Source organism: Rutilus rutilus, assembly GCF_951802725.1.
Source record: "Rutilus rutilus genome assembly, chromosome: 23".
NCBI classification, from domain to species: domain Eukaryota; kingdom Metazoa; phylum Chordata; class Actinopteri; order Cypriniformes; family Leuciscidae; genus Rutilus; species Rutilus rutilus.
In genome coordinates, this window is record NC_140233.1 from 24,061,057 (window position 1) to 24,086,620 (window position 25,564).

Here is a 25,564-nt window from a genome sequence, read left to right on the forward strand (position 1 = left end):
ACCAGACTGCTTTATAAACGAGGGTCAGTATAAAGCTAAAGTAAAAAGTTTTTCATGACCATTAGCTGTAACATCAATCTGTCAATGAACTAACGTATACATCAGTAAACACATAGCGTTCGTATCTCACTACTACTACTAAGTGACATTACGTTAACCAACCATTCAGAAACGTCCTGTTCGAGCCTTAATTGTCGAACTTCTTTAGGGCCGTCTAACGTCACACGGTCAGACTCAAGTTCAAATTGATACGGTTGCACAGATGTGTCCTCAGAGACTCCCGCTGCCATTCTTTCTCCAAAATATACCCTCAACTGTTGTCAAGGCAACACTCCACGTGTTGTGTCAAAACACCCCACAGAACAGAGGGGCGGGGTGAGCAAAGCTCATTATCATTTAAAGACACATGCACTTAAATGGCATGCTGAAAACAGAGCTGTTTTTGACCAGGTAAAATGAGTGTTTTCTTACAATACTAATGAGAATTTTTAATTAAAGTATATTACAAACTTGTCATTTAGACCCTAAAGAATCATATTAACTTGTACAAAAATGGCATTATATGACGCCTTTAAATTACCTCATATCTCAAAGCACACAACATTACAATAAGCTGTACCACATGACTGCTGCAGATTAATTTCAGCGTTGATAGAGTTGCCATTGAAACTCATAAATTCGAGTCATGAACCGCTCTGAGTATAACGTCACAGGTTTCCATCTCTTCCAGATTACAGTATATGGCGTGAACACAGCATATTGTTTTGGTTCAGGAGGAACTGTAAAAGGCGGCTGCTGTTTCGATTGCGGTGCTCAGTGACTGTCTGTCTAACTCCTCATAGCATGAAACACTGACGTGTGATGTCTGCGCGAGCAGGTGCGTGGAGGGATGAAAATACATTTGTTGACAGGCAGTTAGGACATCCAAATGCAATGATTGGACAAACATTGTATGGTCCTACGCCTTCCACAGACAATATATAATACATTTAAACAACTAGTGATTGCTATCAGGATGTGAAGAGACTTTCAAACAGCATAACAAAAATTGTTTCTGTAACAAATAACCTACACTTCCTTGAATTATAGGGAACATAACCTTACATCATCACAGTAAAACAAATTTAATTAGTTAATAACCAACAATATATTTTGAGAACTTCTGGTCAGTGGACATTCAGTGAGACTGGTACATTGTTTATGTTGCTTTTTTTAACACAATACTGCTTCAAGAGTGGACGCCTCCTTACACTTGAAAGAGGTCATATAACAGGTGGAACTCGAAAAATTTGAATATCGTGCAAAGTTATAATTTTGATGATTATGGCTTACAGCTTATGAAAACCCCAAATTCAAAATCTCAGAAAATTAGAATATTACCTGAAATCAATAAAAAAAGGATTTTAAATACAGAAATGTCGGCCCTCTGAAAAGTATAATCATGCATATGTATATTGTTATATACTAAATATATTAGTTTCACCTTTTAATTTGAATTACTGAAATACACAAACTTGTGCACGATATTCAAATTTTTCGAGTTTCACCTGTATAATAATTATGATGATTTCACAGCATAACTGCGGCAACTGTGGTATTTTGGCGTAAAAAAAACCCACTGGTGAAACCTATGCCCAAACAAATTTTAATTTATGGACGAAATTCTCTTACAACATGGGGCAAATAGTTGGAAATGACAATTTCTGCATTCCCTGGTTATGTCATTGACACGACCCCCCTTGAGTTTCGTCACGAATCGAGTCAGTCTCTTCTCCTAATACAAACAGAACGCATGATGGGAGATGTGTTTTTAAAAGTTGAACTGTTTTTAACTTGACACAGTTGACAGCGCGTCTTTACAATCGCAACGCTATGTCGAATAAAGAGAAGGACGCGACTTAACAGCCGGCCGTCAGTCTGACGCATACATGTGCATGTGTCGACCAATTAAAAACAGCTCAACAACACGTCCCGTGAGAACGCCCTCCAGAACACGGGTCATTCTTCTATCGAGCCGCTGAAGGGTGTCCATCCATCCATCCTCTTACAGTCCGTAACCATGACAACAGCCCCGGATGGTGGCGCGCGAGGCTAGAGGTGTTGGGTTGCGCAGAGGAGAGACACCTACGCGATCGCTCCATACTTTCACATGTATCCTGCCTTCATCTTCTGTCCGCGAGGATCTCTATCGGGAATCACCATGGTGCATCACTCTGGATCCATACAGTCCTTCAAGCAGCAGAAGGGTCAGTGTGAGCGCTGTTTTTGCGGGGTTTTGTGTGTGTGATAACGTGTTTTGGGGGAAAGTGCGGCTGTGGGCTTCTGCACTTCATGTCCCGTTTTGGAGATGCTTTCGTGATATGATCAACTTCACGATTAAGTGTTTGGCGCATATACTGGATGCCACTGCAATATAATATCGTGAATAGAATAGGCTCGATCACGAGTGAGACAATTATTTTGCTTTTTCGCATTAAGATCTCATGGATTTGAATGTTTATGGCATTGGAGAAGTTTTCATATACATATACTGTATATATTGAATATGTCATATATTATAGTATTTTGATTGTCCTTGTTTGATCCCATAATTGTAAGGATATACATTTTATTAGTACATTAATAGATCAGGGATATCTCTCTGTTTTGATATAATATAGCTTACTCATATGTTCAACAACAAGCTCTAATGTAACTAATTTATTTTTGGCATTTGAGTTTTGTTTGCGTTTGAATGGATGTTGGTCCACTCGTGTTCTCATAGCTGCAGTTTTGGTGATCAGTAACATGAAGCAGTATACTAATAAAAAAAAAAAAAAAAAAAAAAAAAAAACACAGTCACTGGTACATTTTGACTCTGGGTTAAGAGAAAACACTTTCCATTGATTTTCCCTGATCTTGTTTAATGGGGTTGCCACACACACTTAGTGGTCATCTGCCTATTAAATCACAAAAAAAAAAAAAACGTTAAAAAAACCTGCTGCTCTCAGTAAAATTCTGACTAATTTGATGTGATTACAGTGAGATAGACAAAAAAGAGCCAAATTTGCAGGTTTTAGTAGCTCTCCATGGGATGAAAAGGAAAACAACTTTAGAGCATGTTGTGATATTAGAGGCATACATTGCACTCTGTTTTGATAAAGTGCATTTGATTCTTGTATAGAAGATATTAGATACAGTAACACGAACAGATATGATTGCAGTTCTCAGGATGAGGTCAGTGTAAACAAAAACATTTCATGACTGATCTTACAAGATGTTATTACAGAGACTGAAATGAGAGATTGAAAGGGTCAAAAGACTGTGAGACAGAACTGCATTGTCACTTAGTAACTAGTAGTCTGTGTATTTGAGCATAAATTGTTCAGATTGTTATTTTTGCATAATTTTTCTGCATCATTTTAGCTTAGAGAACCAAAATCCATCCAGAATATGGTAACACTTTACAGTAAGGTTCAGTAGTAAACATTAGCTAATGTATTAAAGGGGTGGTATAATGCCCTTTTCACAAGGTGTAAAATAAGTCTCTGCTGTCCCCAGAGTGTGTATGTGAAGGTTTAGCTTAAAATACCCCACAGATATTTGTATATAGCATGTTAAAGTTGTCACTTTTTGAGGGTGAGCAAAAACGCACCGTTTTTGTGTGTGTCCCTTTAAATGCAAATGAGCTGCTGCTCTCAGCACAGGGGGCGGAGCTTCAAGAGCTCCTGTCGTTTTACCTCACACAGACATGCTCTAGAAATGTCAGTGTTAATGTTTAATGATGGAGACGAGACTGTAGAATGCAACAGAACATTTGTGAATGGTTAGTTGATGAATTTAGCTTATGTGTAGTTATCTTCTAGTCATTGATTAGCATATTCTGTCATGATAATCTATAAATCTCGTTCCCGGGGGCGGGGTTTATGTAAATTATAGGGTTAGTGATGTCAGGAAGCTCATGTAGTCCCTACCAGCCGTTTGTTGTAGTCCTTAAAGGAGAACTCGGTAACTCTAGCGAACTCTAGTCACTTCTTCGCTGATTTTCCCTTTTGTTGTCGCATGTTTTCCCCACGAGCTCCCCCTACAGCTGTGGGGGGGGGCGTATATTTCACAACACAGTCGTAAAAAACTCACTTGTGGCGGCCTCCTCCCCCTCTCTACCGCTGCTCATGTGCGTTTGTTATGATCGGAGCAAGCCAACTGTATCGTGTGGAGCTATGTCTACCGAGGTGGGTAATCTGGTAATACATCATACATGCGTGTGTGTTTATGTCGAATTGCCGTAAAGCAATTTGTGTTTCGCGCTCGTTCTCGTTCTAGTTCTCGCTTCTCACGAGACTTCCAATTTCTATCTTGCCGGGACGGTAGTGCCCAAGTTGCAAGGTTGGTTTTCCGCCTGGGAACGCTGGGGGGAGCGGGGAAAGTCACCAATATCACCAGAACAGGTTGTTTAACCATCCAAATGATTTCTAGACAGTTTTATTAAGTTAAAAAAGTTACCAAGTTCTGCTTTAAAAAGCAATTTCTTTAAAAGCAAATCTCTTCCTTTGCTTTGAACTTTGAGCGTTGTAACTTTGCAGATGTTGTTTGTGCTCAAACAGCAACATTACACACTTGCTAAAGTTAGAAAAGTGAAATCATAATCAACCACCCCTTTAACTAACATGAACTAAACATGAGCAATACATTTGTTACTGTATTTGTTCATCTTTGTTAATAAAAATACAGCTGTTCATCGTTTGTGCATGTTAGTTCACATTAGTTCATATTGCATTAACAGGACAGGATTTTAATAAATGTTGAAATTAACATTAACAAAGATTAATAATAAATGCTGTATAAGTGCAGTTCATTATTAGTTAATGCTAACTAATGTAGTTAACTAATGAACCTTATTGCAAAGTGTTACCCAGAATATTACTTTTTTTCTGTCCCATTACCCTGTTAGCAATGGACGATACAATTAACAATGAATATCTCAACCTTCTCAAATATTTTGGTCATATACACCTTTTAATGGAAATGTATAATTTATAAACAATTAAACATAATAATAATTATAACAATTATATTACTACTAATAACAACAAGAGGAAGTAGAAGGAAAGTGTACAACATTTAGTGTATGTGACCATATCACACATTTGAAGAATTGACTTTTTTCTTTATACTACCAGGAAAAGTATTTATCTAAATAAATAATAATGGAAAAGTTACTATTATTACCGTTCTGGATTTTTTTTTGGACCACTTAATATAATTACTAGATCTAAAATCACAGTTAATCCAGATATTATGCAATAATTCCCGAGGTAATTCACTCATCCTGATTAATTTTTTACAGGTTTGCTGACGGCAAAAATGTGCTGGAAAGCTTTATAGGGCTATAATAGTAACTGAGACGGGCAGGACTATAGAGGGGGGTCAGTTCCACACCGCATCTTCTTTACCAGCGCTTCCTCATTTTATCTCTGAATGATTGGCTACAGTGTGACGGCATTTCTTGTACATCCCAATACAGCAAAATTGGCTCAACCAATGTCACGAGTTTAAAGCAAGGCCAATAAATGCAGAAAAGAAAAATTTCTCTCATTATTTTAAGCAATTTCCTTCTGTGCCACTGTAATAACACATTTCCCCTTGAAACATAATGACAGTGGCATGTATTTATAGAGCCACTTCACATCCGAACTAGCTAGACGTGACTCTGTCACGGTCATTAGCTATCAATCTAAGAGCGAATATATACAGATTATCGCAAGCATTAAAGCTTTTTAATGACTCACAGTTAATTATTTGGGACTCGTGCAGCATGCCAGGACAGAGGTAAAGCTATTGACAGCTCTTTCTTCAGGTATTCGAGAAAAACACATCCATGTGCAATTTCTTTTAATTACAGTCTTTTAATTTAATTACATTAACCAGTACACTTATTACATTGGCATTCCCCATGGAGCAAAGGCTTGCCATCCAAGAAGGTCTCCACAAAACTAAACTGGTGTCAGAATAGTGCAACAGTGAACATGTGCAGTGCAGGGGTAGGAATGAGCATCCTGAGGGTGATTGTGGTCCCAGCTTATGGCTGGCCTTTTGTAGGGCGCCGCACCAACGACCTTTACGATCACTTTACAGACTTATACGAATATTATAAGAGTGTAGAGTGATAATATGGATACCATAAGAGTTTATTAGGACCATAAATGGACCAGGCTACACACTCACACTTCAAGTTTTACTACAGAAATCCGATTTTTGACATAGGATCACAAATGACACTGTGTAACACTGTGCAAATTGATTGATCTGGGGTGTGTTTCCCATTCAACGACATGACTGCATCGTTGGATAAATTAACTAGCTAGTCACGATATTCAAACCGTGTTGGTTAAACAACTTGGAACTGTTGTTGTTGATGTCATTAAGGGCTGGAGTAATAATAACTTCTTCTAATTTATTTGTTCAAGATTGAATTAATGTCTGATTATTGCTGTAAATAACAGTGGCGGCTCATAAGGGGAGGCAAAAGAGGCAACAATTTTGAGGTGAAAATGAGAGAAGGATGATTTGATGTTAATAACATTCCCAGTTATTCATTTCATGTCTCAGAATATTGTTTGTAATTTCACCTCTGTAAGTGTAACCACCGAATCTGCGAACCGCGAGTCTGAGGGGATAGAGAAAAGGAGAGGGAGGCAAATCCATAGCCAGAGACTTATGCCTCCGTTGGTAAAAAAAAAAGAAAAAAAAACCCAATCACCATTGAGTGTTAAGCTTCAGCGATTAGGAGTGTTAAGAAAAGTGGCTGAACTGCTACCGCTGATGTACTAACTATATGGAGAGTAGAGATATTGAATATTTGATCGCAAACAAATTTATCAAACTACCATTTGAACAACAGCTAAATTAAAAATGAAAGACCCCACACATATAAGGTAAGCTAATATATAGGCTACAGCAGTCAGCTTCACTAAACGGCCAAACGTGCTCTTTTAAAACGGACATTTAAAGGACAGAAGGGTGGATTTTTGCTTCAAGTGATAGGCTAGGTGAGTGAAATTATATTTATGTTGTCTTGCTGTATATGTGTGGTTTTCTGTACATTTTCTGTCTAAAAGTGACCAAAAAAGCCATTTTAAAGCATTTAAAAAAATCCTTGGGAGGGGATCCGACCGCTAAAACATTGTGTGCCTCCTCTATTTTAAAACCCACCAGCCGCCACTGGTAAATAACAAACATGGCATCAGGACTACTTCACTATTTTGTTCCCCGTTTTGACTAACGTGACTTGCCAGAACTGACCCTACGCTTGATATAGGCCTCCTCGTGTGCTGATTGGGTAGATCATTTGAACGTGTTCCTCCTGAACTTTGTTAAAGGTGCAAGAGGTGATCTGGGAAATGCTAACTTTAGCCTGCTAGCATTGAAAGCATACAATTCAACCCAGAGACGACGTTATTTGATAACATCATATGTCATTCACCGATGAGAAAACTTTACAGTACAGTGAGGGCAGAATCAGAAGCGCTTGGTTTAAGTATGTGTTTGTGAAATGACTCCAGTTCAGAAGTTGACCTGTTGACATAAAGGAAAAAATGCACTGTATTTCAGCTTTATTCATATGCAATTTCAGGACATATAGACCTTATGTAGCCCCGCCCCTTTTCAGCGCTGCGCTCGTTGTCTTTTGACTTCCAGTCTGTATTTTCACAGCGATTTTGCGTGTTTATTAATGAACGGCTCGTTTTAAAATCTTCCCAGTTGACTGACATTTGTTAAGTCATCTGCTTTAAACATTACAGCCCTCATGATAACTTTCGTTAACTTTACATTAAGTCAATCCACTTCAAAAGCTAATTACTCCTGGACAGCAGCCCCATAGAAATATACAGAGCGCCCGCAAAAACGGAAGCTAAAAGACAATATTGTTAAGATGGCGGTGCCCTCGTTTCTCTGGTGCATAAGGTCTATAGCGGCAACACAGTCAAATCTCACTGAATTATCTGCATAGGGCAAACTCATCGTTACATCGAACTGAACTATCAGATATTCACTGTTCAGATATTCATACAACAAAATATTCTGGGGGCAATGAAACTTTTGTGAAAATTATAAAAAATGCTGGCAGTGGCTGGCAACTTAAAAACAAAAAAATACTGGCGGGGAAAGAGTTAATGGTAAATGACAAATTCAGTTTTTGGACAAACAACAACAAAAGCCCCTTTCACACAGCGCTTTGTACCCGGGAAATTGCCGGCAAATTGCCAGAGTGCCTTCTGTGTGAACGCAAACACGACCCGGGATTGATGCCGGGATCGATGCCGGGTTGGGGACCTAGTAACATTGCCGTGTTCAGTCCCGGAACGCGCGCTGTGTGAACAAAAGCCGTAATAATGCCGTGTCGTAGTGATGACGCTGAAGCCGGGATCGGTCACCAGCTGTGAAGCGGTACGTAATGCGCAAGTTTATGATCGAATCAAAGAAAAAAATGCACAAGCTCATAAGCAAACTTAAGACGGTGCTGAGACATTACAAGTCACATCGATGTCACGTGTCTTTACGGGATTTTTACAGGTTGTGTGTGAACGCACTCTCTGATTGCGGAAAATCACTGGCAGTGTGAATGAACCAAAATCAAACGAACCCGGGTCAAATCCCGGGTCACTTTATCCGTGTATTTTCCGGAATCTCTGTGTGAAAGGGGCTAAATAGGTCTTAAAGGGATACTCCACTTTTTTCGGAAATAAGCTCATTTTACAACTCCCCCAGAGTTAAACAGATGAGTTTTACCGTTTTAGAATCCATTCAGCCGAACTCCGGGTCTGACGGTACCACTTTTAGCATAGCTTAGCACAGATCATTGATTCTGATTAGTCCAGTAGCATTTCTTTCAAAATGACCAAAGAGTTTCAATATTTTTCCTATTTAAAACTTGACTCTTCTGTAGTTAAACCGTGTACTAAGATCGACGGAAAATGAAAAGTTGCGATTTTCTAAGCCTATATGGCTAGGAACTATACTCTCATTCCGGCGTAATAATCAAGGAACTGTGCGGCTGTACCATGGGTGCAGCAGGCGTAATGATATGACGCAGCGCCTGAAAATAGTCCCCAGCTCGGTAACTTCTTCCAACGTGACCGGGACTAAGTTTGTCTAACCTATTAGACCTATTTTCAGGCGCTGCGTCATATCACTACGCCCTGCTGCACCCATGGTACAGCCGCACAGTTCCTTGATTATTACGCCGGAATGAGAGTAGTTCCTAGCCATATAGGCTTAGAAAATCGCAACTTTTCATTTTCCGTCGATCTTAGTACACGGTTTAACTACAGAAGAGTCAAGTTTTAAATAGGAAAAATATTGAAACTCTTTGGTCATTTTGAAAGAAATGCTACTGGACTCATCAGAATCAATGATCTGTGCTAAGCTATGCTAAAAGTGGTACCGTCAGACCCGGAGTTCGGCTGAATGGATTCTAAAACGGTAAAACTCATCTGTTTAACTCTGGGGGAGTTGTAAAATGAGCATATTTCCGAAAAAAGTGGAGTATCCCTTTAAGCTGGTCTCCCAGACTGACCAAGCTGAGATACCAGCAAACCTGTTTTGGCTGGTTTGAACAGTTTTTGCTGTCAGCAAGGATTGCAGTTCTGCATTAAAGAATGGCCCCTGAAGCTCGCAGAAGTCTGAGTAAAGCCCCAAGTATCCACTGACCCTAGAACCTCGTCTGTCTCTAAGTGCTGAATGACAAAATAAATATACAGCAGGAAACTGGCATTCTACCTTTTCCTTTCTCTCTCACTTTCTTGTTGAGTTCTTGTTTGTTTTGGGGGCTTTCTCTAACATTTTTTTATTTTGACACATCTGTGCAGTTAAATGAAAGATTTTGCCCAAACGAGTGATGTGTGGACATTACAAAGGAAGACAGTTGCGGCAAGAGAACGAAACATCCCAGTCTGTGAAGGAGATGTGATGGCAATGGAGAGAAAGAGACTCTTTGATGTTTATTCCTGTACCAGAAGAGTGGATTTTATATTCAGTGACAGTATGTCCACATCAAAGCATGTTTGGCCACAGACTCCTTCACTGGCATATCTTATCGCATCTTTGCAGAAATATGCCATTTTGATTCAAATGCAAATCATTCATTTGAGTGTTGATAATGGATATTACACTAATTAATGCTCTCCTCATACAATTCCATAATTAATGGAAAATCTGCAGTTTAGCATTTAATGGTGAAAGCATGAGATGAATTCTCAGCTAATAATAATTGTAGGAAGTGTGACAGACGGCTGTGGGGTGTGTGGTGGAACATGGTCCTTACGAAACAAACATAAATGGAAATTTACTGCAGATGCTGGTAATACAGTTGTATAGTCGATCTCTCTCTCATAATACAATAATCTTCAATGAAGCGCCTCAACGATTGCCTAGGCCGAATCACAGGTGTGCTGATATACAGCCATCGCACTGCTACGAGTTTGATATTGCCAGCCCGATCTCACGGCAATTCATACGACCTCACTCTGCTAAATCGTACATATTTTACGAGTTGCCCAATTTGTATGAATGACCTAACCCTGACCCCGCCCCTAAACTTACCCACCACTGGGTTTAGACAAATCGTATGAATTCGTACAAATTGGTCGTGAGATAGCGTTGGCTATTGCTTATATAGAAACTAAAATAAAAATATATGAATAAAATATAGCCTATTTTGCTGCCTAATTCTGTATTATTATTTTTTACATTATATAAAATCCATGATGACTTAATGCACAAGTGTTTGTAGTACATAAACACACCATACAATTTTCATTATTTGATTTCTTAGCCATTTAAAAGCAAGAGATACGTTTAAGAAAATCAGTGAAAACTGTTTGGAAACGAATCCCAGGGGATACATTTGAAAATGATGGTACATGTTTAGTCAGGTTAGGCAGTCATGTGATCCATTCAACCTAAAACAATCAACCCATGTTGTACTAGCTTTGTTGTGGCTGTATACACTTTTACAGTGTTTTTAAAGAAACATGTTATTTTGTGCAATCTTCATATTACATTCCTGAGAGAAAATGTACTCACAATTGCTGTCAAACATGATCCTGGATCAAAAAATGAGGTCAGTTGCATTGCATGCGATGTTCCAACATAAAGTCAATGGTAATTTTGTGACCTGGGGCCTTATTTATAAAACTTTGCGTAGGATTTGCGTCAGAAGTGACGAAATATTCGGATTTATAAAACCATGCGCACGCTTATCCTACGCAGTTTTCCCTTAATAAATCACGATCAATTCTAAATGTAGCGCAGCTTTTGCGGCTTCATGTCACGCCCATAGTTGCCCATAAATAGTCTGTGAAACGCCCACAAGTTAATATTCATTGCTGTCTGAAGATGCGTTCACTCCGAATCCTTCCATTTTCCACATCTTCTAAGAGCACAAGATCAGCCATTGTGCGTCATTACGCATTGTGATGGCATTTTATTACCATCTATTTGATTGCATCTGACAAGCTACAGATGTGTTATGAGGATGAATTGCATAACATGCCAATATTATTGCAGAACATGTTTTATATATGTGTTCATTTGCATTTCTGTTGTAATCTTCGTTTGATTTTGTTTGTTTTACACTGCAGATCGATCAAACGGGTGTTCGTGTAGGCTGTTAATTGTAAGACTTGCTTTGTGAAGTCTTCATGTTATTTATGAGAGGCAGTATTGCCATTTCTTTTACACAACGGTCTACAGTTTCACACACCAGTACACTTATTACATTGGCATTCCCCATGGAGCAAAGGCTTGCCATCCAAGAAGGTCTCCACTGCCGACGGTGTCGCCATTTCTCATTTCACCCGTTTTTGTGCGTACGCCTGGGTCAGAGTTTACGTGAAGGGCCGCACATTTTCCCGTCAAGTTTGCTTTTTATAAATACCAATTATTGCGTAGAGAGCGGCCTACGCCTTCTTTTGTGCGTACGCAACGTTTAAATAATAATAAAATGATTGTGCTAGAAAAATGGCAACTTTATTATGTCTGATCTCTCTGTATCATTTCAGTGAGCTTTTATAACGTTTTATGCATACACAGTAAGATTATTTAAGCATTATTTAAGTGTGTGGACAAGCAACTTTTGGAAAACACTTGAAAATTATAATGTGGACCAAGAGTAGTGTGAAACAAAAACACAATTTTCAGATGTGTCCGGATTAATGTTGACTTTAACCTTTTATAAAAAAAAAATAAAAAAAAATGAATGAATGAATAAATATATATATATATATATATATATATATATATGTTAAAACTTAGTTTACATCACATAGTTTTCTGGAGCTAATATAGCTCAGAATGAACTTTGTGCTACTTTATTAACTATTATTGGTTTTAAACATATGGACACACAAGGAATTTAATGTCCTTAACTAAACCAGAAAAGGGGGAAACCACCCACTACTCATTGCTGGATAACTTTAGCTGTAATAATCTACCTAAAATTAGACATTAACACAGATTTTAGGTTTACAAAAAGAACAAAACAATATGTCTAATTTTAGTTAGATTGCTGCTTCTCAGTCAAACAGCATTGAGTCAACAAGTCAGATGTTGTGTAGCCAGAACATTGACTAGAACAAGTGTCTGGTTCACATGGCAGCTTATTCTCTGAACCTCACATTTTGACAGGAACTATTTGACTGACACATGACATTTTTACATGACGTTTAGGGGCGGATAAATCCAAAGAATACTGTAAATATACTATAGATGTGCGATACCAGCTGCTGACGCTTGAACAAATCTATTTTTGGACTGTTGGATATCTTTCAGATATTGCAGGCGCTCTCACACCTGGCTTGTTTAGAGCATTTGTTTCGGAACCTGGCACATTTAGTTTATTCATTTAGTCATATATGAAAACAGCAATTGTGCTCGGATCCACACCAAAACAATCGGCTGGAGATCGCCTGAACAAGCTGGTCTCAGCCTGATTGAAATCAATCTCTGGGTCGGTTCACTTGTGGTGAGAAAGCAATCCGATCTAACAGACCAATGAACCAAGCCTTATTATAATTCATAATTGGAAAGGTTTTATGGAAAAAACATCAGTCTCTGTCTCTGGATGAGCACATTAGTTATCGCAGTTGAAACCATCTGACGAGAGTTCACGGGAGCGCCAGGACGCATGCGCGAGAACTGAGATTACGGCGTTCTTCTTCTACTACTAACTTACTTACTTGTTACTGGCTGCTCACTCCTTGGGAGTATTACCGCCATCTACTGTACAAGATGACGTCCCGACATCATCGAGACCTAAATCACAATAAGTGTCGAATTCAATAGCTTACATACAGCGCACGTCTTCCTCTGCTTATAAACAGATCGTTTTGCGCTTCCGGCAATGTCGGGACGTCATCGTGTACAGTAGATGGCGGTAATACTCCCAAGGAGTGAGCAGCCAGTAACAAGTAGTAGTAGAAGAAGAACGCCGTAATCTCAGTTCTCGCGCATGCGTCCTGGCGCTCCCGTGAACTCTCGTCAGAGGCCCACATTGAAGAACACTAATAGTTGGATAAAGTCGTTATTTTTGTTGTTTTTCCGCACAAAAAAGTATTGTCATCGCATGATAAACTTAATGTATAGCCACTGTAGTCACTTGGACTATTTTAACGATGTTTTTAATAACTATTCTGGGCCGGCGAGTTTCGGTCCCTCTGAAAGCCTATGAAGGAGTGAGACAACTGTCAGATTTCATCAAAAATATCTTAATTTGTGATCCGAAGATGAACGAAAGACTTACATGGTTGGAACAACATGAGGGTGAGTAATTACTGACAGAATTTTCATTTTTGGGTGAACTAACCCTTTAAGCACAATCTAATGAAAGCTGGACTATTGAAACTTGAACAGAAGAGATCTGACAACCAAACAGACAAACAACTATCACAGCCAGAACTAGACCAGCACCCTTTCATTCAAGAGGAACCACATGTGGCAGACACATGAGGAATATGACAAGAATAAAGATCGAAGACCAGCCAGTGCCAAATAACCACCATTTCTCAGCTGCTGCCATGAGCAGTATAATAGCTACTGTGCTGCTGACATCTTCAAGCCATTGAAGACTCAGTGGAACATCAAAATCAATTCCAACCAGCACAATAACAGAAAGCAATAAACTGATGTATGCCTCGGCGGCGGTGAAACTTTATACGCCTCACTTTCACATACGCGCAACAAGCCATCAGAGTCCTTCTTGGAAACAAAGACTGGAAGCCATAATAATGACCTCACTCTTAAAGCCCCCATGCAGTCAAAATGGAAGTATTTTGGCTTTTAGTATGAATAGGTTAGCCTAACTGTGTGCTCCAAAACAATGACAAAATTCATTTTTTTATGATGGAAACTATAATTTAGTTAATTCTGTGTTTGTGTTGTTAATGTGTGTTGTGTTTTTAAAAAAAATAATGTGAATGTATCTGTCACCAGTGTCAAAGACAAATTTCTGCTCTGTGACAAACAGAATGGACAATAAAGTTCAACTCAACTCATGATCGAGTCGACGCAGACCACAAAACATATACAGTAGGAAACATTTGAATTCTGCACAGAATTCTATATTTTAAATAGAAATGGAGGAGATTATGAGGAGAAATAGTTAGAGATTAGGAGGAAACTGGCTTTACTGCGCTCAATGGCTCTGGCCAAGCTGTCTGTGATATAAACAAAATGCTATTGGCTATTTTTTTTTTTAAATGGGAGGAGCTGTTCGATATGTCCCGCCCTGTTTTCCTTTTTCAGTGGAAATTACATCAACACACTGAATAATGCTGCACGTTTCAAGGCACGTCAGTGGGCCTTTACAGAAACCACACCATATGGCTACTTAGATAAGCAGGATAAGTGAACAAACTGATTTTTGTCCATAAATTTGAAGTTAACATGGGTTTCTGGCTGTGCGGTGGTGGTTCTGATCTTTTGCAGTGTAGCACAAACAGATTGGCCAGACAAGCACTTCCTGCGACATGGGCAACTCTCCAGCAAACGCGAGTTAGTAGGAGGCTGATGGCATCAACATCTTTGTGCTTTGTATCAGTTCTGGTTCTCATAATTGTATACACTCTCAAACTATGAAACTATATGCAAGATCTAACTAACAGGACAGGTGAGCTTTTAAACTATAGCTAGGTATACTAGGTCGCTAAAAAAAGAGAGGGCCCACTTTCAGGGAGAGATGGCTTCCTCCACAGGGGAGCTGTGAATTTGTGTTTTTCTGTGTCATAGCAAGGGTGTGTGTGTATCGCACAACATCCCATGAACCACAGACTTGCCACCTGTCATGTTACGTAACGCACAGATGGGGATGAGTACGGCCGTGGATCACGGACACCAGACAGACCAATACATTGATTATTTAAAACAAGAACCAGTGATCTGTGATTGTCAAATTAAAAATGTGTTCAACTGGCAGGTATGAAAATTTAATTCATACATACACATACATACATATATACATACATACATACCCTAATTAGTTTCCATGGATATGGAAAACAGGAAACTGGCTTAAAAATGTATGTAAATATTTAAAATGGAAAAATTATGGAGAAACCATTGAAATTTCTACAGTGAATATATGTATATTACATTGTAAAAAAAAGTTTAAATTGAGGTTGCCAGAACTTTATGATAGGAACATTTTAAGTGTTACAGATTTACCTTGAATTAAACACATAGCCTATATTTCATTACCCGACATAATGTTAAAATAGCAAATTACTAAAATCAGTTTTTTACATTATAATATACTGTTAAACCACCTTAAAATCACAGGTGATAAAGAGAAAGCCACATGATGAATCAAAGTTATATATGGGGGATTAATAACTGACCTAGTTTAACACGTATTTGTTTGTGATAAAAAACAATGTGTAAACTTTTACGGCAAAAATAATGTTTGTTCTGTTACGTCTGTTCTGGGTTTGGGTTGTTGTCTTGTTAGTTTTATACTGTTCCCAGGTCAGTTTCCTTTGTCTTTGTTCATCAGTTGCCATGGTTTTTGATTGGCCCTCATGTGTTACACTAGTGTGTCCATAGGTATGTAAGGCTAGGCAAGGCTTACCTTCCCCTGGCCACGGACTTGAGACTATCCTGGAATATTCTCACTCAAACCACTGCCTGCTGCTGCCTCTGTTTGCTTTTAGAGGTAAAAGCTGCCCATAACCGCTGGTCTAGGATCAGATTTCTCCGTAATAATAACATAGGCCTACTGAAGAAACAGATTTGGTGTTTTTACGATCTTTAGAGCGTCAAAGGTTTCTATTTACAATGTGTTTTTGCAGTGTTGTGCAAATGCAGACAATCAAAAACATATCTGATTACATGAACGCAATGGCCATTCAGATGTGTTTTAGAATCTGCTCACATTGCAAAACGCCTGAGTTTTTGTCCAGTGCCAAGTATAACAAAGAAAGTGTAGACATTATGTAGGCTAAAGAGATTCACAGTGCAGTCAGCTTCATTGATTATTATAGTTAGGTAAGACAGTGGTTATTTATTATTCGATTTGGCTGCCATGCCAAATCACGCATACAGTATGCTTGCTTTTCTGTTCAAATTATAGTGGTTTGTAAATGTATCTGCTTTAATAACAAATAATTTATCAGGAGCGTTTATGCTGGGATGTGTAGTTTGTTGCTAGGCGATACGTAACTTCAAACTATTTCGTGACATTGTATTTAAATGTGTTTTTAAAGAGGAAGCGCATCTCCTCAGCCTGACCCTGGAGTTGGTTCACCCTCCGCCTATAGTGTGTCCCTGTGTGTTTATGGCCCTGTGTTTGGTTCAGGTTCATCAGATCCCTGAGTTCCTGAGAAGAGTCATTTTAAGTTTTGTCTTCGTTAAAAACTGCTTACCAATAGATCCAGCACTTTTATTTCCATCTTTTCTTCACTCCTCCTCGCTGACAGTAACATCTGACAACAAGTGACAGCATTTGAAATGGTTATTCCAGGTGAAAATAATATGTTCATTATTGACCTTGTCTGGGATTTAGCAAGATTTTCCTTATAATGGAAAGAGAATAAACAAGCGTATTGCAATTTGAACGTTTAGGCCTATGCACAGGAGATGACATTGTTTGACCGGGCTGGACAGGAATAGAGGACAGTGAGTGAATCTGTAATCTTCTGTCTTTATGTTTCAGCACGTCATTGACTGGCTCGTGCAATTCTGTGGTAAATTCAGTTAAGCTCTGGAAACATGCCATCTGCTACTAACTGCGCACTAACTCATTCGGTTAAGGCCTAGTGTGATTGACAAACAGGGATTTCAGTTCTGGAGATGATAGAAACAATCAAATGCAATCTTACTAATACTAATATAACGTTACAGGAAAGATCATGTTTTGGCAATTGAACACAGCGGGGCTCTGCTAATTTACCATTATCATGATATAGATTTGCTCACGCCTCCTTTCATATTTTAAGCTTGGGAATTGTCTTTACTTCAAAGTTACAGTCCAGACTGATGGAAATTAAAGTTATTTAATTCAATTGTAATTGATTTAGGCTGAATAACAATATCATAGAATCAGTCTAGCTGCTGTAAATCACATGCATAAAAATAAATAAAAAACTCAATCAAGCTACGAACTCTAATGTGCGTCTCTAAATTCAGCCCCTTCTGATCGTCAGTCCCTGAACATCCCGTAAAGACTGTCTCCGAGAGGGGTGTAGAGTTACCCAACCCACTCTGCCTCTGCTCTATAAAAAGCATCAGTTAGTGGGGCAGGGCCATGTAAAACTCCTGCGAGCTGAGAGCTGTTGGGAACCAGTGATGAATTATGCAAGCTTTTTAGATGGGGAAGACGGGCAAACCCACTGACCTCATTTACTTCAATCTTTTCTTTCTCTCGTTCTCCTCAAGCAAGGAAAGCTCTTTTTGCTTTTTCCTAAACGCTTATTTTATTCTGTAGCTTTCAGCTGCTCTTCAGACAGCAGTGCATTTTATTATTTGGTTACAGTAGAATGAAATAAAAATCCCCTTAATCGTGGTGATGTTCTGGATCTTAACTCTGGCTCTATACATGCATTATATCAACACTAATCCAGCTGCATTTGTTCAATTTACTCAATAGCTGTCCTAACATGACATCTGTGTGTATTTCATGAAGCCTGTCAATAACGTGGTCAGTTAGATTGCATTGTGCTTTAATACTTTTTACTTAAACCATATTGTCATTAATGTAATGTAATAAACCAATAATAATAGTGTTTACATTTTGCAGTTTTAATATATAATAGTAGTACGTGTTGTATTTCCTTTAATATGTTCTGATTTAAATACCAGTGTTTTTAAATGTCAGTGTTTTTTAAGTTTTTTTTTTAAGCGTCATGCTCACAAAGACTGCATTATTTATTAGATCAAAAAACAATAAAACCAGTAATATTGTGAACTATTATGATGATTTAAAATAACTCTAAAAATAAAATAACTTGTAGTGTTTAGTATTGCAAGCAGTATTCACTGAGGTATTTGCACATTTTGGCAAATTAAGTTAAACTGTTAGTCATTTTGAGATTTTAATATACATTACTATTATCTAGTGTCATGATTTGCCTGGTTAGAAGCTAAATTGAAATGGTGTGTGACACTTTAAGCCTAATAAAAAAAAAGCATTTTAGTCCTTAATTTAGTTATTGTCATTATCATATCATCTACAGTGGTGGTCAAAATTGATGGCACCCCTGATAAATATGATAAAAAATGGCTGTAAAAAATAAATCTGCATTGTTTATCCTTTTGATCTTTCATTCAAAAAATTCACAAAAATCTAACCTTTCATTGAAATAAAAGAATTGAAAGTGCGGGGTAAATCACATTATAAAATAAATGTTTTTCTCCAAAACACGCTGGCCATAATTGTTGGCACCCTGTTATTAAATACTTTTTGCAACCTCCTTTTGCCAAGATAACAGATCTGAGTTTTTCTTCTATAATGCCTGATGAGTTTGGAGAACACCTGACAAGAGATCAGAGACCGTTCCTCCATGCAGAATCTCTCCAGATCCTTCAGATTCCCAGATCCATGTTGGCGCTTCTTCTCTTCAGTTCACTCCACTCATCAGGTCAGGGAACTGGGACGGTCATGGCAGAAGCTTCATTTTGTGCTCAGTTACACATTTTTGTGTTGATTTTGATGTTTGTTTTGGATCGTTGTCCTGATGGAAGATCCAACCACGGCCCATTATAAGATTTCTAGCAGAGCCTGTCAGGTTTAGATTTTTTATCTGTTGGTATTTGCTAGAATCCATGATACCATGTATCTGAACAAGATGTCCAGGACCTCCAGCAAATAAATAGGCCCACAACATATAAGATCCAGCAGTATATTTAACCGTAGGCATGGGGTACTCTTCATCCCTGTTTGCACCAAACACATCTGCTGGGTTTGCTGCCAAAAAAGCCCTATTTTTGTTTCATCTGACCATAGAATCCGGTCCCTTTTGAAGATCCAGTCGTGTCTGACCACTGAATATGCTGGAGTTTGTTCTTGGAGGAGCGAGCAGGATTTTTCTTAAAACCCTCCCAAACAACATGTGGGGATGTAGGGGTTGTTTGATATTTTTTTTTTAGGCTTTCTGACCCCAAGACTCAAGTAATCTCTGCAATTCTCCATCTGTGATCCTTGGAGAGTCTTTGGCCACTCAAACTCTCCTCCTCACTATCCATTAAGACAATATAGACACACGTCCTCTTCCTGGCAGATTCGTAACATCTTGAGTTGATTATAACTTCTTAATTATTGCCCTGATGGTCAAAATGGGGATTTTCAATTCTTTAGATATTTTCTTACAGCCACTTTCTATTTTGTGAAGCTCAACAATCTTTTGCTGCACATCAGAACTATATTCTTTGGTTTTACTCATTGTAACGGATGATTAAGGGAATTTGGCATTTGTGTTTCCTCATATTTAAACTCCTGTGAAACAAGAAGTCATAGCTGGACAATTTCATGTTCCTAGTCCCCCTGGTGTGCTAAAAAAGGTAAATATTAATGGGAATATACTTCAGAGATATTTTTCTCATAAAAAATTATAGGGGTGCCAGCAATTATGGCCAGCGTGTTTTGGAGAAAAACATTTATTTCATAATGTGATTTACCCCCCAATTTCAATTCTTTTACTTCAATGAAAGGTTAGATTTTTGTGAATTTTTTTAATGAAAGATCAAAAGGATAAACAATGCAGATTTATTTTTTACAGCCATTTTTTGTCATATTTATCAGGGGTGCCATCAATTTTGACCACGACTGTATATAAAGATATACATATCTGCAGGAATACACTGTATCATTTACTTTTGTTTACATTGTGTTGTATAAAAATGGATAAGTGTCCTTTTGGATCTGAATCGATATGAGAGCAGCGCACAGCTGCACTGGGATTACATGAAACAAGAATCTCGATCTGTTTAGAGAACCTCTCTATCTTTATTATTTTAGTAAAATGCAGGTTTGAGGTTGAGGGTCGGACTGTCCTGGTTGGACACGTGTACAAACAGCAGATGCGCACACACACACACACACACACCGAGATAATCTCACTCAATCACAGAGTCCTATTGGCTTTGCCTCCCTGGCTAAATCCAGGATTGTAGAGTTTTCGGCCCTGGCACAGCAGACATGGCACTGCACAAATAGTGTTTGTTTTCTATGGGACCATTTCTTACATTTTAAATTAGTGCTGGAGATTTTTCTTGATAAGACTTGATAAGACTCGACTGAATCCAACCAATACATGCATTACACTCTATTTCTCTTTCTCCTATCCTCTACATTGCTGCTTTTCTGTAATGTTTTGGTATAGTTGCACACTGAAGTTGTTGTTTCACGCTTCTTTTCAATTTAATTCTTCCCTTCAACCCTCATACACCTCCATAAAGCGTACCCGTATAGGATTAACGTTTCTTTTCCCGACAAACCACTCTTAGCTATACTGTAGCTCAGACAGAGCAAGATTAAAATCACAATAAGCTTTTATATATTTATATAAACCTACACAATGAGTTCACGAGAACCACCTGCTCCATCAACAGCATGAGCAGACGTGTAGGATGTCCATCTCAGTTTTATGCCAAAATTGAAATCTTTTTTTTATTTATTTGTGCATGTTATCTAAGAAATCTATTTGTAGTCTTTCATTCAATTGTAATAACTTGTCAAACAACTTTCCTTTCTGGGTGACGGACACTTTTAGTCGCATCCATGCAATAGATTCTAGATCATCAATAAAATCAATGACAACAAGCCACATCCTGCATTTCCCTTATGTAAGGTAATATACATTATGAAAGTAAAATCAGTTACTTTTTTAGAAATTATTACACTTTCGCATACATTCAAAAAGATTTCTTATTATGAAAAACAATATAGTTAAAAGAATATAATTAAGTGCACTTGGACATTAATGATTTCATAATTAACGTCTTTGAAATGCACTGCAAATTTACTGATAGGATAGCCTTTATGCTAACTAAAATTCACTTTGTTATTTCTGTTAAATCTTTCATATCTTGTATTTAAATATATTTCTAATTACAAATTTAAGATAAAGTTGCAATTTATACTTAAAATGTATTACCTTCAAATGTAATATTGAATAACACAATACAGTTAAAATAATAATCACATACTTTACATGTGCTTAAGAATGTTTAAGAATGTCAACATTCAATACAATTAAACACACTTTTTTTTTTTCTTTTTTTTTATACAAGGGTTATGAATGCCACTTCATGCCGACTTTAAAATACCTGCCAAATATTTATTCTCTCAGGTTCAATATCAGGAAATGATCTATGCTTTAACATTAAGAATAAGACAATCATGGAAAGAGTACTAATGTCTAAATGAGTGTCAAATATTCTCATTGTAGCACACTGGCGCCCATAACACCATCTGCTCTTCTCCTGCACAGAAATCTCCAAACCGAGATAAAGCGAAGATCTCCTTCTAGAAGGAGGACCCATTAGTCTGCGTTTAGAAAATGGTATGTCATATTTCCTCTGCCTGTGGGGAGCTGGTGTTATTGTGGAGCCTAATTAATCTGGGCAGTGGTGATACATCTCTACAGACAATATGACATATTACACTGATGTGTGAGGGAGGGAGACACACACACACACACACACACACACACACACACACACCATCTTAACCATTTTAGCAGAATGTGTGTGTAACCGAGAAATCAAAATTTGACCATGCAAAAAAATGCAAGTGCACAGCACCAGACCAGAGAGTCATCTTGACGGCAATCGCAAGAAAATGGATAAGTAGGCCTATAGGCTACATCATCAAATTCACAAATATTACACCATTTAAACATAATTAAAAATACATAGGCTACTAAAACAATATTTGTCAAAGAATACACTTGTTTGTTCACAGTTTGAACGTTATTGTTTCCATTTGTTTAATTTCAGGATCTGAGGTGAATTATCCATTGTTGCTTTTACAGCTACAAAGCTAGAGCACTTAATGATATTCAGAGTCACATTACATGCTTTTAACATTAAATTAAGCACATAAATAGTACCTGAGATTATCATTGCCACACTTTGTGTCTGTTGTTCCAGCGCGACGTCGCAGAAAAATAGAAACCGTTTCTAAAATAGAATTGTCGCGTGTCGCCGTCGCGGCTGGTTAGGACAAACACTCTGATTAACATGGAAAAGATGCCTTTTACCGCGCGTCGCGTGTAGTTAGGACACGGTGAAGCCTGTCTGATTAAATGTGTTGGGGATATGTATAAAAAATTGTTCATGTCTGCTTCAAATTTGACATCTACAGTATGTTTATTCATTTGGCAGACTCATAAATACATATTTGAATGTATTTAATGGGTGTAAAGCTGCTTACTGTCTATCTTAAAGGAACACACTCAAATTATTAATGTGAAGCACTATTTGTGCACCTCTGTAAATCAAATTGGTAACTTGAGATTGCATGATGGTTAAAGGAAAACTCCGACTTTTTGGGACTTTAGCTTATTCACAGTAGGCTATCCCCCAGAGTTAGATAAGTCCATACATACCCTTTTCATTTCTGTGCGTTCTGTAAGTGTTATTTGATGCACCCACCGCTAGCCTAGCTTAGCACAACGACTGGATGTAAATGGATAATGGTAGCATACTAATCCCAATAAGTGACAAAATAATGCAAACATTTTCCTATTTACATGTTGTGATCTGTATAGTCACAGCGTGTACAAATAACAAGGCTATATGAGACAGAGACCATTTTTAATCGTATAAATACTGGGAACTATATTCTCACTAGGCGTAGGAGCACAGCTAACGTTACTTGGGCAGAGTGATTAGCGCAGCACACGAGACGCCCTGTGGTGAGGAGCAGAGAGTTCGCTCAGAGTTGGAGTAATAGAGTCAGTAATTACTAGATAGTAAATTTATAGTTTACAATCATGGGTGTTCGCTGTATTGTAAAGAGCTGCGACAATAAACAGGGGAGACCAGGTAATATCATGATGTTTCATAGGAAATTCCAACCAAAAACGCTGACCTGATGAATCGATGGCTACTTGTTCTGGGTAGCCTATAGATCCAAACACACCTGTAAACAGCATCAATAAGTATTTCGTTTGCTCTGAACATTTTACTATAGACGACTATTTTGAAAAAATGCAAGTTGCCACACGGACCATGAAACATGTGCTAAAGGATGCAGCCATGCCATCGATAATAAAGACAGGACAAATTGGATCACCTGTTGCTGCGGTAAGTGTTCCGTTATGTTTTGAGATGACTAACATTAGCCATACTGTAACAGTGCCATGCTGTAATGTAACCTTAGTAGTGACACTATTACGTGAATAGGGGCTCCATGTATCCCCTTTATTGTTATTATTGTGTTGTCATGAACACACTGTATCGCTCAATAACAAATGAGCCGCGCTAAATGTAACTCTCAGGACTGTAACATTCAACTTGCTAATGAACAGCTTCCAAAGTTTGTAACTCCTCGTCTGTGTATTCTGGCTCAAAACTATATGGTTCTGGATCTTGGTTTGATACACAGTAAAATTCCTCTGACAATTCCTCAAAGTCAGCCATGATCACGAGTCACGTTCGCTACTAGCTAGTGAGTCACGTTCGCTACTAGCTAGTTAGTCACGTTTGTTTTGTTTACGGAACCATCAACAGGGCGTCTCGTGTGCTGCGCTAATCACTCCGCCCAAGTAACGTTAGCTGTGCTCCTACGCCTAGTGAGAATATAGTTCCCAGTATTTATACGATTAAAAATGGTCTCTGTCTCATATAGCCTTGTTATTTGGACACGCTGTGACTATACAGATCACAACATGTAAATAGGAAAATGTTTGCATTATTTTGTCACTTATTGGGATTAGTATGCTACCATTATCCATTTACATCCAGTCTTTGTGCTAAGCTAGGCTAGTGGTGGGTGCGTCAAATAACACTTACAGAACGCACAGAAATGAAAAAGGTATGTATGGACTTATCTAACTCTGGGGGACACTGTGAACAAGCTAAAGTCCCAAAAAGTCGGAGTTTTCCTTTAACCATCATGCAATCTCAAGTTACCAATTTGCTTTACAGAGGTGCACAAATAGTGCTTCACATTAATAATTGAGTTTGTCTTTAGCATGCTGCTAAGCTAATGTCACAATACTCTAATTTGCATAAACATACAAATATTAGGTAAAATAATACATTTTTAATTCCACTGACTGACCTATATTATTTATAGATACAATAAAATCCGCCAAATTGAATTTATTATTGTTATTTTCAATGAATTATTTGCTTGCCAAAAGAATACATGCAGTTCTGCATTAAAAATATTTTTCAGAAACCCTCCATGTTGCTTTTGTAAGTTCTAACCCTAAGTTAAGCAGAGTTTCACAGTCTAGCATAATTTTAGTCTAGCTCTTCTTTTTTTTAACCATTGGGTCATGAAACACTGGTACAGAGCAGGGTTAGCGCTAGACTGTTAGCGCTGAGTTTACGGTGTGAAACAGTGCTGTGCTAGAATGTTACAGTGAGTTGTTTAGCAACAGACAATCAATCATAATTGCTTCACTGCTTACCTCATTAAATATTCATGTGTTTTATTCAGTCTCAGAAACTTTCATGCTGTGTTCAGTTTATGTTCAGTGGGAAAACTCTGAACTTGGCACTCATTAATTAATAGTTTTCAGTCACAAGGCTGACGCAGAGACCTGGAGGGCAAAATATGCATTGAACTGCAACACAGAGGCCTCTCAATTGTACAAAAAAACCAAACAAAAAAAACATGCTGTAAACACTTATAAAACGGATAGTTCTGGTCCTTGATTCTGAGTGGTTGAGCTGTGTTCGAAGCCGTTGTAAATTATTCAACAAACGTACACCTGTGACCGCATTACATTAGTATTACTGCACAACTGCCTTTTGTGATTCTTTGTTACTGGATGTGTTGCTTGGCAACCTTTTTGGAACTACATTGCTTAGCGGAGGAATACATGTGTTATAACGTTATATTTTTTTTGTTGCTGGTGTT

General features: G+C 38.0%; 1 protein-coding gene across 9 annotated transcripts in view; it reads left to right on the plus strand.

The window, feature by feature from the left end:
* Positions 1-2,022: 2,022 nt before the first annotated feature.
* Positions 2,023-25,564, plus strand: part of ano3 (anoctamin 3) — a 123,379-nt gene continuing 99,837 nt past the window's right edge. For all 9 annotated transcript variants that reach the window (XM_084397046.1, XM_084397048.1, XM_084397052.1 and 6 more), the window contains exon 1: positions 2,023-2,246. In XM_084397046.1, coding sequence (XP_084253172.1) covers positions 2,150-2,246 — 97 coding nt within the window. In that variant the 5' untranslated portion in view covers positions 2,023-2,149. The remainder of the gene's footprint in view (positions 2,247-25,564) is intronic.